At 38.7% G+C, this 14,040-nt stretch overlaps 1 protein-coding gene across 1 annotated transcript; it reads right to left on the bottom strand.

Moving 5' to 3' along the window:
* Positions 1-1,865: 1,865 nt before the first annotated feature.
* On the bottom strand, positions 1,866-6,928 carry colec10 (collectin sub-family member 10 (C-type lectin)). The gene is made up of 6 exons (XM_016550866.1): positions 6,784-6,928; positions 5,818-5,889; positions 4,239-4,310; positions 3,344-3,397; positions 3,132-3,227; positions 1,866-2,421 (listed from the first exon to the last, which is right to left on the bottom strand). The coding sequence occupies exons 1-6, from the start codon at positions 6,896-6,898 to the stop codon at positions 2,015-2,017; spliced, it is 816 nt and encodes a 271-aa protein (XP_016406352.1). The 5' UTR covers positions 6,899-6,928; the 3' UTR covers positions 1,866-2,014.
* Positions 6,929-14,040: the final 7,112 nt, after the last annotated feature.

The raw sequence follows: 14,040 nt of genomic DNA, 5'->3' as shown, positions 1-14,040 counted from the left end.
ATATTTGTTTTATTTGTTTCACATGCGTGGACAGCTTTGATACTTTAGTCTGATTATATATTAATTATGTTATATATTATATATATTATTTTCTTCTGGGTAAAATTCCAGGGCTGTGTTTCCCAAAAGCTTCGTAAGCCTAAGAAGTTCGTAAAAACGATCGTACGACTGATCTTAATATTACGGTCTGTTTCCCAAAAGCATCGTAACTTAAGTAGCACTTGAAAATCATCGTAGATCTACGAGTGCTCTGGAGTAATCGTAAAGCCCTAAGTGCATCGTAAGAAGAAAGATTTATGCGGTCACCTGCAGGACAATCGGCAGATTACACCTTTAACTTTAGTCAAGTGCAATGTGATTATAATAGAAAGTGTATAATATACACTTTATTAGTCGTTTTTTAATGAATTTATAAATGAAATAAGTAAAAAGGGCAGAAAAAATAGAAGAAGAATAAAAGATAGAATAGAATAAATAATCAACAGAATTATTTAATAATTATAATTATTAGAATAAATAGAATAAAAGAAGTAATGTAAATATGCTTCAAATTTGTCAATGACTTACTGACGTGCACGAAAACCAATGTATTGGACCCGGAAATAACGTCTCTATGTAGATATTATATACTATAATATATTTTTATATAAAGTATATTATAGGCTATATAATTATGTGAAATATAATATTATACATATAAATATAATATAATATAATATTATATTATATAATATAACATAATATAATATAATAATAGTTATTATATCCGAGTTGTCTGGAACGTAGATTAGGTTAACATTGTATAGTACCTCTTGTTGGATTTAGGCTATACGAATTAAATAAATAAAACAATCGAAAACAAATTTGTTTTTAAGTAGACCTTTAGACATAAGAAGATGCGCCAGAAAGCGCACCCTGTTATTTTACAAAAGCAATTTGTAACGTTTTGTTGTTATTGTGGAAGTATAGAAAATAAAGCATCCCCCAAGGGATCGCGCCGGCGCTGCCGAACCAAGAAGAACAGTGTCGTGCTTCATATGAGATGTATATTTGCAAGAAATATATATACAACAGCCAGACAGTTTGAAGAAACGTTATTGTGACTAATTTGCAGAGCGGTACATGAGATGAACTCTTATTCTGTGTGATGGGATAGAAAAGATGTCGTTTTAACGAGAAAACATCTCGTTATTACGAGAAAAGATGTCGTTTTAACGAGAAAACATCTCGTTATTACGAGAAAACATCTCGTTATTACGAGAAAACATCTCGTTATTACGAGAAAACATCTCGTTATTACGAGAAAACATCTCGTTATTACGAGAAAAGATGTCGTTATTACGAGAAAACATCTCGTTATTACGAGAAAAGATGTCGTTATTACGAGAAAACATCTCGTTATTACGAGAAAAGATGTCGTTTTAACGAGAAAACATCTCGTTATTACGAGAAAAGATGTCGTTTTAACGAGAAAACATCTCGTTATTACGAGAAAAGATGTCGTTTTAACGAGAAAACATCTCGTTATTACGAGAAAAGATGTCGTTATTACGACATAACTGAGTGAAAAAAAAATGTGTGTGGCAGCAATGCGTCACCGTAGATATGTACTGCAATCAGAAAATAATTATTCAGCAGTTGCAGTAGCTTATTGTAATCTGATTTTTAAAAAAAAAAAAAATTTTTTTTAAATTATTATTATTATATTTTTTTCTGGTAGTAGTGTTGCTAGAAAAAAGATCTAAAAATTATGGATTACAGTGAAATTTAATGCATGTGGAATAAACATTTACAGACCCCTTGTTATCTTTTATTTACTTTAAATGATTTAAAATAATGGTGGATAATTCATAAAATGGTGGGAAAATCATAAAATCAAAAACATTAACAACTTTTACAACTTTTTCTTTACAAAAATTCTAAATATAGTAGTTACATTTTCTCATACATCAGCTTAGCCTATTAAAAATAATTCTTTAAGAATAAAAACTCCTTCTCTGTGGCCATTAAACCATTACAAGACTGAAGTTGCTGAAGTATTTTTGTTTTTGACAAACTCACATATGTAGTACTGTGTGGCTCCACAATCTACCTGGCTCCAGGCTCCAGTACTACCAAGCTGCACACAGTCACCTTTACCACTGTGTGGGCTCTGCAGAGACCAGACTGTGGTATTCAAGAAGAGGTTACCATCAACATACGTGTACCCCACCTCAGTCACCCCTACCTGTAGCCCTATGAACACATGAGTAAGATCAGCTTCTCTGATATAGTCGGCCAGCAAGGTGTTTGTCTCTGTGGTTCTGGGCATAGCAAGAGACCCCCCACGCAACTTGCAGTTTAGAAGTGACTCTTGATACCTCCGTGCCTCTGTCACCAGCAGGTAAAACATGTTCTCGGTTTCCCTGATACCTAGAACCACTTTAATAAAATTGACAAAACATAGTACTGGTTAATGTCTTGTAAACATTTGTCTGTGTCTTGTCAACATTTGTCTGTGTTTTCAGTAGTAATAATTGTGACATGCAATCTGGAATGGAGCTGTTGTCTCAGCTCATCTAGTATTATTGATTTTGTAGTTTTGTAGTTTTCATTTTGAATGTGAGCCAAAGATACCACACCCTGTAATCATACAGCGGCCCCAAAACTATTTGAACGTCTAACCCACTTAAAAGTGCATAAAAGTCATTACATTAGATGAAAAAACTATCAAATCAAGTGGCTTTTTAATAGTAAAGATAGAAGAATGCAACTTATTTCAATATTTCAAGACTTCATACAACCACTAAAATTTGCATTGAGACCAGTTAATTAAAAGTCATTGTAAAAATAAGTGACGTTAGTTCAGGGAAAAGTTCTAGAAACATTTGTTAAAGATGCCACTTAAGAGTTATGAGAAAAAAACAATAACACCTTTCAATCTTACTATAAAATTATATTATTTGCTGCATAATCATGAAATCATGGAAATAGCATGCTTGTCACAATGTGTGGGCTCTGCAGAGACCAGACTGTGGTATTCAAGAAGAGGTTACCATCAGCATACGTGTACCCCACCTCAGTCACCCCTACATTAAATCAATATCAGGGTCAAACAAGCAAATTTGATGATTTAAAAATGCAAGTCTTACCATTCTTAAGGAACTTTACAGCATTTTTCAGTTTGCTTATATTGATGTCCATCTGTCCGACAACCTTTCTGTACCTCCCACAGTCACAGGCAGTACCTGTCACACGTATTATGCAGTCTTTAGGCTGTGATCACCAATAATAATAAACATAAAGATCGAATGCTTACTGCTTTCTGACAAAGCAGAAAACACTCATGTGCTTTGACATTTACCAGGTTTTCCTTTTAATCCTGGGAGACCATTAATTCCTTCTTGTCCCTTGTCACCTGTTTACAGTAACATTTACAATATAAACAACATACTGTAAAACATACAGTGTCATTTAACTAAGCATTAGCTACATATTAATATTACAAGCACCTCTCAATGATTTTATAGAATCCAGTAATAACATTGAATAACCAGTAGATGGCAGCAGTGCACATACTTCTATGTTTGTTTAGAATTACTCCGATTACTCAATCTCAGTCTAGATTACTCAATCTCCAACTAACTGTGATTTTCCTTTTGAAACTTCTCTTCTCTTCTCTTCTCTTCTCTTGCATTATGCAATTACTTTGCGGATAACGTCGAAAATAATTTCAGATTTTGTTTCTTTCCCTGGTGTGCTAAATTTGCTGGAATTTTACTAGTTACTGATTTTGTTAATATTAATGTAGGCCATACAAACCTTCACCTTTTGCATTACGATATCCACATCACCTAATTTGGTCAATGGACAGTGTGTTTTTGTAACAAGCCTTCGGGCAACAAATGCTCAGCACATTATCAGTCAGTATGATGATGATGACATAAAGCAGTTATAATTTACACATTTTTGGTCTTTAGCTTTTGTTCTAACCTGACAGCCACATTCGGTATGGTTGTATTTAAGTGTGTTAGTCCCTGTCTGGAAGAAATGATTGAACCTGAACTAGTACACTTTTCCAAACAAAATTATAGGTAATCTAAAAAGGGCATAGAGTTTACTGTGCAGTAAACATACTGGGTGGAAAGGAAAGTGGCTTTCTGTAGAATATTCCCAGATATAGTAGTGTTGAGTTATCAGAATATGTAAACATAGCATAAATAAACAGAGCATTCAGTCATTGCTTAGAGTCTATTTACCTCTCGTTCCACTAGGGCCCATCTTTCCTATTCTTCCCATCTCTCCTTTTTCTCCATATCCGCCAGTCAGGCCTGTGGAAGATGAAGTTAACTGGTCTCCTGACTTCATGAAAATTGTCTCACAATGCTTTTTTAAAGAAAATAAGGACACTATCAAAGCAAAATAAATCTGATTACATGCATACTGTTTTAGCCTCAATCATTACTTTTCGTGTGTGGCAGCTTGTGAAAAGGTATGAACAGTTATTTTTGAGACTGCTTGTGACAGCCTCGAAGTAAATTTCCTAAGCAAATATCCACCTGGAAAAGGGTAATAGGCATTCCTGAGTTTCGCAAAACAATAATAGGATACTGCTGCTTTCATTTCTGTACCATCATTCAATATCATTTCTGTGATTACTCATTTTGACTGAGTGGCATTGACATTCCCATACATATTTTACTGTATGCATATTTTTTTACACAATAAAGTGTTTCTGTTGCTGTTTGCCATCTGCAGTATATGTGGAAAAGAGGAACAAACCATCTAAATGTCTCAAAATGACATCCTTCAATACCTCATTTTTAAATTTGATGCTTTTTCTCTTTATATTAATGTGAATTACCGGTATTTCATTTTTGCTTTGAGGGTGTGAGGTTGATTAAAAACTGGAAGAATCATTTTCTGTACTCATTTTTTGCCAAATTAATGCCTCTGTGGTCACTCTGTAAAGTGAAAAAACAGTGTAAGCGTCTTCCTGGCATTCCTGCTCTTTTTGGCATTCCGTTTTTTTATTATTTATTATTAAAGTATGTTTATGTGTGTAAGAAAGGGCATGTCTTTCTGTGATCATAGTTCCAGGCCTTGTTGTACTGATTCGATAAACAGCTTGCCTGGAAGAGGCTTGTTTGCTGCACTACAGGTTACACTTCCATCTTTAAACACATGGCAACACTAGCCCTTGGCCACAGTTAACACGTCTGCCTGCCTCTGACGTGACTTCCCTCAAGAGAAGATGTGGTCTGGCAGAAACAGTCTTTCTTCCTGCTATACTTTAATGCCCAGTTAGGGCAAATATATATCCAACAACTAATTTCAGGTCAAAGTATGCTATACTACAACTCTGGGAAAGCCTTCCTGAAAATGTTTGGGCCTCTCATAAACTCATAAACAAGTATTACAGTTATGTCTGTGCACATGATCATCTTGGTCTGAAATAATATGAACAGTAGCTATGCTAATCCTTCTAAATTACTTTCCTATTTCTGTATTGGGATGTCCATGCCAAGTATACTAGAGACCTCACTAGTTCCAGTTTGGATGCAGCTTCACTGCAGATGATGCCAAAAATGTATACACAAGACTGACATAATACTTTCCTTAAATTGCAATTGAATTGAAAAATGAGAATTTTTCTATTAACACAGAAAGAGCAACTACACTGGAAAATTCATTAAACTGCACTTTAAAATCAATAAAGCAGCTGTTTGAGCTCATTGGATAGTTTTTGCTAAGAATAGTAAACAGCCATACTTTAACCAACTTCCCTTTAATCTATCACTAATTTGTTAAATAACAAACCAACAACGTCTCAGAGACCTCGCTGGCCAGGTGGGCCGGTTTTCCCCATTCTTCCCTCTTCACCTTCTGCTCCCACCTCACCTGGATCGCCTGTTAGTTGAAGAGGCAATGTTAGAGATTGGGACCTCAACAGAAACTCAAAACAGAAAATTTACAGACAGAACTGTTTGGGATAGGTCTTACCCAAACAAGCTTCTCCATTACATCACAGCTGTTTAAATACAGACAGTTATTCAATATCTAGGAGGGTGAGTTTATTGGCATTGCTAAAAGTATGAACCATGGGGAAGACATTTCCTCTTAAGTTTTTTTTTTTTTGAAAAAAAAAACAAAAAAAACTATATATAATCATAAAAAATAAATATATAATATAAATATATATAACCCTTACTCTCTTTCTACATACACACACACTCATTCCCAGAAATCGCATCAGTTCCTATATATGCATGCTGTTTTTTTGTAATGGAATGATAGCTGGCCACACAGGCATTTACAGTATTATTGTTCTACATGATTTCCCTTGCTGAGAATGTGATCCTATATATAATAGAACAACATTTTAACACAGGCACATTGTTGGGTTTACAAGCAGGGTTCCTGTAATAAATGAATAATACAAGAAGCTACTCTAGCACATTAAATTGATGATTTCATCTACAGTATATTCTCAGCCTTACAACAACCAACAGGGAGCCAACAATAGAAAAAGTAGTAACCTTCAATTGTTACCTTGTAAAGCTATTTATATCTGATCTTACCCTTAAATTAAATTTTGTTTGTGTAACATAATAAATGTAGATTAAATCAGTAATACCATGTAATAATAGTAATTAATAATAATAATAATAATAATAAATTGGTGTTCATGAGGTTTTTTTTTTTTTTTTTATCTGTACAGATACATTCAAATATGTACTGGTGATTATCTGTAAGGTGATAAAACAAATTTTTTTCATAAAAAAACAAACAAAACATAAATACCTTTAGATCCAGGGAGAATGCTGTTGGAGCAGACTTCGGTTGTAGTACAATAAAGGTATACATTACAAAGAAATAGAAATAGAAAAAGATTCCTGCTGAAATTTTGTCCATCCATGACTTGCACTGAAAACAAACTTTGCTCTGTTCTCAAGAGAAGAGTGAAAAGGGAGTTTTACTTATGTTTACCAGACCTTATCATATCAGTGTTTAGTTTTCAAACAACACTGTCCAGAACGCAGACTATCTCCTCGCACTTCAAGTGAGGAATTTGGTTGTGTGAAGAATTGTTGCCATCCTAAAGATCATTTCTGATAGAATGTGCCAAATATACATACAAATTATATGAATTAAAATATATAAATTAAAAAAAGAAAGATTGTTTATCATATTGGGAAATATTCAAATAATAGTCAAAATATTTTGTTGTCTATTGTTCATCTAGTGTGTACAAACTGCAAAACAAAAATTGACCCCCATCTTTCACCAAAACAATTTCTGGATGTTTAGTTAGTCACAACTGTTTTTACATGTGCTAATGGTAATATTTAAAAACTGTCACACTACCACTTAATGTCAAATTATAGTCTAATACCACACTAGTGGTTAACAATTTGTCATATTGGGTTGAGTGTTTGATTATTATTGGTTGTACTAGCAATAACAATGGCTAAAAAGTACATTACATATATGACATCAATCAGGTTTAGATTATAAATAATAACAAGTTTCATATTATTGCATCAGGTGTTTAAAAATTTGGGATGGTGGTACCATTTGTTTTTGCTCTGCTAAAATTACTGAATTTTAGTGATTCAAGAACATTTCATATGCCTAAATCATATGCTGACCAAGTCAACCACATCTACTGAAATTACGAAGGCAGAAATTAAGAAACAAAAAATCAAAAATACATGAGGCCAATCTGCCATGCCTTCTACCATCCTCACTTTGAACTGGTTATGGAATTTGGGAGGACACAGTGGTCACGGTGAACTTATGGCTCATACTTGAGGTATAGTCACTTGGATGTGATTGTTCGTCTCTTGGGCATTTCTGTAGAATTTCTAATATAATTGCATCCACTCTTTTGACCTCATGTGATGAAAAATGCAGAGTTAGTACTGTGTTTTGGGGGCTTAAGATTTCCTGTGAGGAAACATGCAGCAAAATGTCTTGGCAGGGAAGATTTTTCTCATAAATTGTGATTCCCCCTTCCTATTAAGTCTTCATCAGTGGAAACTGTGGTCAAGGCTAGGCTGTTATCTTGAATGTGTCAATGTCTAGAATCTCATCATTACTTGACTCCCCCAACTTTTCATTACAATGGCCATCTTGCTTGTGGCCAACTTTGTGCACAGCTTGGGTATGACGGTGCAGAAGTATTATTGTAGGGACTAATTGTTTACATGTGGTTTAATGGTAACCCTCTCATTTAGCTGGTGAAGTACATTATGATTCACACCACAAGAGCGAAGGGGTTTAAGGGGATGGTAGTTATATCATGCTACTAATTACTTGCAGTCTAGTCTAGTCTGAGAATGATGCATAAATAAATAAATTAAAATAAATTAAAACTAATTGCTTGCTTTTACTTTTTACATTCCACATGATTTAACTAATAAAACATAAAAAAACAATCAAGCAGTTAAAGTGTAGCTTTTTGTACAACCCCTTTTTCAATCTACTGAAGGGGATTGTAATTCAATAACTAGTTTGAAGGATTTATTCTGGATTTGGAGGACTGAAGAAATTATAATTGATTTCGCTCTCATTTTGTTTTGGTTTCTCACTATCAGCACATGCAGTCACGTACAATTGATTGCGGTTTGCCATTAGTGTGTTGGCTCGCTTGCTGTGCACCTGTCTCTTCTTTTCTTTAACTCATTCTGCTATTTAGTGTACCTAGATTCGTTGGCAGAATTTTTTTTTTCTTGTGCCAACTCATTTAAGTTACTCTAGCCAGGTCAGGTCATGTCTTGTAAATTCCTGTTTTGCCTGATCTCTGTCCAGTTGGCCTGTGCCTGCAGTGTATCTCTCTCTATCTGGCCCCAGACTGTCTACCTGGTTTTGGACTCTGGTGTCAGCCCTTTGGATATGTTGTATTACTGGACTGTGCCTGGCTTCTGACCCTCACACCTGACCCTTGACCCTTCACTTATCTGCCATTCAGCAGTCCAGAGACCACTTTGTCTGGCAGTGACTTAACGTAATGTCTTATTTTTGATTTCAATAAATGTTATTTAAATTGCCTTTGCTCTTGGGTCCTCCACTCATTTCCTGACATTGACAGCCTAAACATGCAGTCCACTTTTTGATTTTTCTTTTCTTTTTATTCATGCACTTTGTCTTTACTCTAAACATAACCATAAACTGCATTCAGTCAGCAGAATTGCAAAAATTCTTTTCAGACAAGTTTCTCCCATCGTCTATTTGTTTGACTCCTACCCCAAAATCATGCTATTGATTTTTAACCAACGTTGCTGTTTGAGTTTTCACAACATGCTCAATTCAGTGTTCCAGATAGAATTGCTTTAACAGTTAGCCTCTGCTGGCAGATAGTGTAACTACCCTGTAATGTATGCAAAAAGCATAATTCTACCTTAGAAATGTCAGACAAATAACTCAAGCAAGTGTCAGGATCAACACGTTTATGGCTGATTAACGGTTTGGACACTGTCCTTATACATGAGAGAAATAAACACAAACACTTTGTAACTGTAACAAATTAAAGAAATTAACAAAAAAAAGTGGTTTTCTGATCTTAATTCTTCACCTTTATGGACATTCTTAGTATTCTAATCACATGTATAACATGTGATATGCAAATGCCACATGGCTGAGATTGTGGGGTTCTCAGGGGGAGCTGGCAATGGGGCTAAACGGAGTCGCCCTCACTTCTCCTGCTAGCTCCACAGTCCTAGCATCCAATTTCGGGAGCCTTCTCAATGGCTTCTTCCGATCTAGATGAGGACATGTTGCTCATAGATGGTACTAATGGTGCCCAAACTCTGTAACAATCTACCTAACATTGTTCGGGAGGCAGACATACTCTGTCAGTTTAAATAGATTAAAGACCCATCTCTTTAACCTGGCTTACACAAAACACACTGGTCTCCCATGGTTTTAAATTTGGTTAAGATTTGAAAAATGTCTAGTATGTCCCAGGCCTTAGTTGGCTTGTTAGTTACTTATTAGTCCTCATGTGTTTCACCTGCGTATCATTTGGTTTCCTTTTTTGTTCCTTTGTGTATATATATAGCCCTCAGTTTCTGTTCAAAAGAATGTCCTGTTTAAAAGAATGTTGTTGTCGATAGTGTCAAATGCAGTAGTATATGCAGTTCAAAGCCCTTAATGGATTGTTAGTCTGCTTAAATTAAACAAGCAGAACCAGCAACACTTCCCATAACATCCAATGTTTTTATTATATTGTAAGTGATCATAAGATTAACTGCTACACTGCCTGCTGATGCTTGCCTTGGTCTCGTGCTTATTCAGTTGTATCTTCAATTTCTCTTATGAGTCTTTGCACTACATTTTCTCTTTCCCCCACTCCTCTCAGTACTGGGCTTGATATACTCACATTAGCATGAGTTATCTCTCACCAATTTCTCCCTGTGGGCTTTTTGAGACATCAATTTTTACTGCTGTGTTTCACAATGTCAGTTGTAAACTCTGACTTTTCTGACTTGACTTCCCCACCCCTGACGATTGCTCGTTCGATGTAATTACATCGACACTGACTTTAGGGGTCCCAATCACTTCTGATCAGTAAAAAACAGGCCAATGAACATTGGCAAGTGGTATTTTCATGCCCAACCACTCCCCCATACACACGGGTATATAATAGGGCAGCGTGTCGTGTCCCAGCAGTTCAGCAGTGTAGTTCAAGGTCGTGGCAGGAGTGACGCGACGTCTCCATTCCCTCCTTCAGGGAATGAAGGTTACATATGTAACCGAGATGTTCCCTTTCAGTCAGTCACGTTCAATGTTACGTCGACACTGATGTTAGGGGTCCCTATTGAAAATGTCACAACCACTGAACTGTGTTAGGACGGTTGGCGATGCAGATGTAGGCAAGCTCTTGCATGCCAAGTAACAACTGGCATCCCAAGTCGCAACCTACCTAGTGCCCCATCATGAGGCGAATAGTCTTTTGTACCGAAACGGGACTGAAAAGACAGTATTCAAAGCAAGGATGGTTGCAGGTGCTGTTCCTTTACCCAGAGTAAAGAAAGAATGCTTCAGTTCTCTCAATTCCAGCCGTGACCAGTTGCATTACTCTGGGGAAGCATGCCTAAGTCTGTGTGGAGAAGGACACTACGGAGATCACATCCTGCCCGAAGGGAGGTAACATGTGGAGAGTACCCATATGGACTGACTGGCAGAGCAGTACTACATATGACATAAGTCACTGCGGTAGGTCCTGCCTGAAAAGGGGAGGAACAACTACCAAAGCAGAGACTAGACAGAATTAATTCTGTTAAGGGAAGACTTGGGTTTACCAACAGGGAATCCGTACCATGGAATAATATGCACATAGGATTACTAGAAGGGAATCACTACATGTGGGGCACTGAGCTCAGTTCGGTGGCTGACCGAAGGGGCAAGCAAACACAAGCACTGAGCCTGGCATCAGGCTCCTCCGCCGAGCCTGACAGCAAAAGGGTGCTGGATGGCGCTGCAAGCAAGACACTGAGCCGGGCTTCCCGCCACTTACCTCTTAGTTACCAACACAGGAGAAGAAACCGGCTCAACCCAGAGGCTGTAAAACCTCACAAGGTGTTAGGTGTCGCCCAGCCTGAGGCTCTGCAGATGTCTACTAGAGAGGTGCTGTGCACCAGCACCCAGAAGGAGGCGACACTCCGAGTGGAGTGAGCCCTCACTCCTAGGGGGCACGGCTGACCTTGTGTTTGGTACGCCAAGGTGATGGCATCCACTAGCCAGTGGACCAACCCCTGTTTGGAGACAGCCTTCCCCTTCTGCTGTCCACTGAAGCAGACAAAGAGCTAGTCAGAAATTCTAAAGCTCTATGTGCTGTCCACATAAACGTGTAGAGCGTGAACAGGACACAGCAGTGCAAGGGCTGCAGTGCCTCCTCCAAAAGCAGTGCTTGCAAGTTCACCACCTGGTTCCGGAAAGGAGTGGTGGGAACTTTGGGCACTTATCCAGGGAATGGTCTCAGGATACCGTGAGAGTCAGCAGGCCCAAATCCAAGGCACACTTTGCTGACCAAAAATGCTTGCCGGTCCTACACCCTCTTTATGGAGGTGAGCGCAGTCAGGAGCGCTGTCTTAAGAGACAGGATCTTAAGCTCAACTGACTCTGGTGGCTCAAAGGGGGCTCTCTGCAATCCAAAAGGACCACAGAGAGATCTCAAGATGGGACAAGGCACGGTCTAGGAGGGTTTAACCCCTCAGGAACCTGATGACCATGTCATGCTTTCCCACCGACCTGCCATCTACTCCATCATGATGTGCTGCGATAGCGGCAACATACACTTTCAAGGTGGAGGGGGACAGCCTCCACTCCAACCTCTCTTGCAGAAAGGAAAGCACAGCACTGATCGGGCATCTTCGGGGCTCTTCACAGTGAGAATCACCCCAGTCAGCGAACAGACTCCACTTCCTGGTAGAGGGGGCTCTGGCCTGAGTGATAGTGGCTATCACTGCCTGTGACAAGCCACCTAAGTCCTCCACGTCCCATCTAGGAGCCACACATGGAGGTTCCAAAGATCTGGAAATGGGTGCTAAATTGTGCCCTGCCCCTGAGAAAGAAGGCCCTTCCCCAGGGGGATTCGTCAGGGAGGGGCTGTTGCCAGGGGCATCAGGTCGGAAAACCTAGTCCGCGTGGGCCAGGAATGTGCAACCAACAAGACCTGCTCCTAGCAGGACAAGTAGTACTGCCAGGAACTCGAGGCAATTGATCTGTCACTGCAGTCGAGGTCCTGTCCAGGAGCCCGAGGCTGCATGCCGGTCGCACATGGCACCCCATCCTGTCTCGGAGACATCTGTTGTAAGAACAACATGCCTGGACACTTGATCTAAGGGCACTCCGCACAGCTTGGCTCCCCCCTATCTTTGTAACCTGCTCCTCCAATACACCCCAACTCACTCACTACGATCTTCGGACTCTGGCCTTCTCGTTGTCCCTCGGTATCGCCTCTCTTTAGTGGGGGGCAGATCATTCAGTGTTGTTGCTCCTAAACTCTGGAATTCTCTCTGTCGCTCACTTTGTTGTGTTAATAATATTTCTGAATTTAAGTCATTACTCAAAACTCACTTATTTTCTGAATGTTATCATCCATAAGTTGTTTTGTTTTTCGTTGTGCTTGATTCTATTCTTCTGTATGCTGCCTTGTCTATATAATGTTCTTTTACTGTTTCTACTAACTATTGTTTGTCATCATTTTCTACCCTTTCAGTGGTATTATTTCCTTGTTGCATGTACATTGTAAAGCATCCTTGAGCCCTGGAAAGGCGCTATATAAATAAAACGTATTATTATTATTATTATTATTATTATTATTATTACTACCATGTCATCTAGGCAAACCCTAGAGACAGATTGTAAAGCATCCTTGAGCCCTGGAAAGGCGCTATATAAATAAAACGTATTATTATTATTATTATTATTATTATTATTATTATTACTACCATGTCATCTAGGCAAACCCTAGAGACAGAGAGTGAGGGAGTGAGGATGTATCGCGTTGCTCACTGCCAGATCGTACCCAGTGTAACCCAGAGACTGAAGGAACTGCTCTTTCATAGAGAATTTGGGTACCGCTGGTCATTGGGCCAATGGCACAGCAGAATGAAACAGACAACTCTCCCCCCGGCCCTCCCCCCCCCGGGGGAGGAGCAGTGTACTCACCACCTCCTGGGAAAGAGGAGTCCCTTCTGTCTATGGGTTGCTTCGCAGAACTTAGCGGCTGCCTGGGGCACAGGTTACGTCACTTTCCTGTGGGTGGCCCAAAGTTGCAGCAGATGCCATGCCAGAGCAAATGCAAAAACCACAGGGGGATGCTTTCTGCGACAAACAGACTGCCAGCCCTCTGCAGCTTGGTGGAGGTGTTCATACATCGGGGCAGGATGTGTTTGACAGCCTCCATTTGTTTTCAGTCTGTCTGAGAGCTATGACACTGGCTACGTTTACATGCAACCAAATAATCCATTTGTAATCGGATTGACGGCTCAATCGGACTGAAAAACCTTCATGTAAACACCTTAATCGATCCGATTGAGCTCGATCGGAATG

The sequence above is a fragment of the Sinocyclocheilus rhinocerous genome, unplaced genomic scaffold (assembly GCF_001515625.1).
Source record: "Sinocyclocheilus rhinocerous isolate Xijiao unplaced genomic scaffold, SAMN03320098_v1.1 scaffold915, whole genome shotgun sequence".
Classification (NCBI taxonomy): Eukaryota; Metazoa; Chordata; class Actinopteri; order Cypriniformes; family Cyprinidae; genus Sinocyclocheilus; species Sinocyclocheilus rhinocerous.
This window is presented reverse-complemented; position numbering and strand designations above follow the sequence as displayed.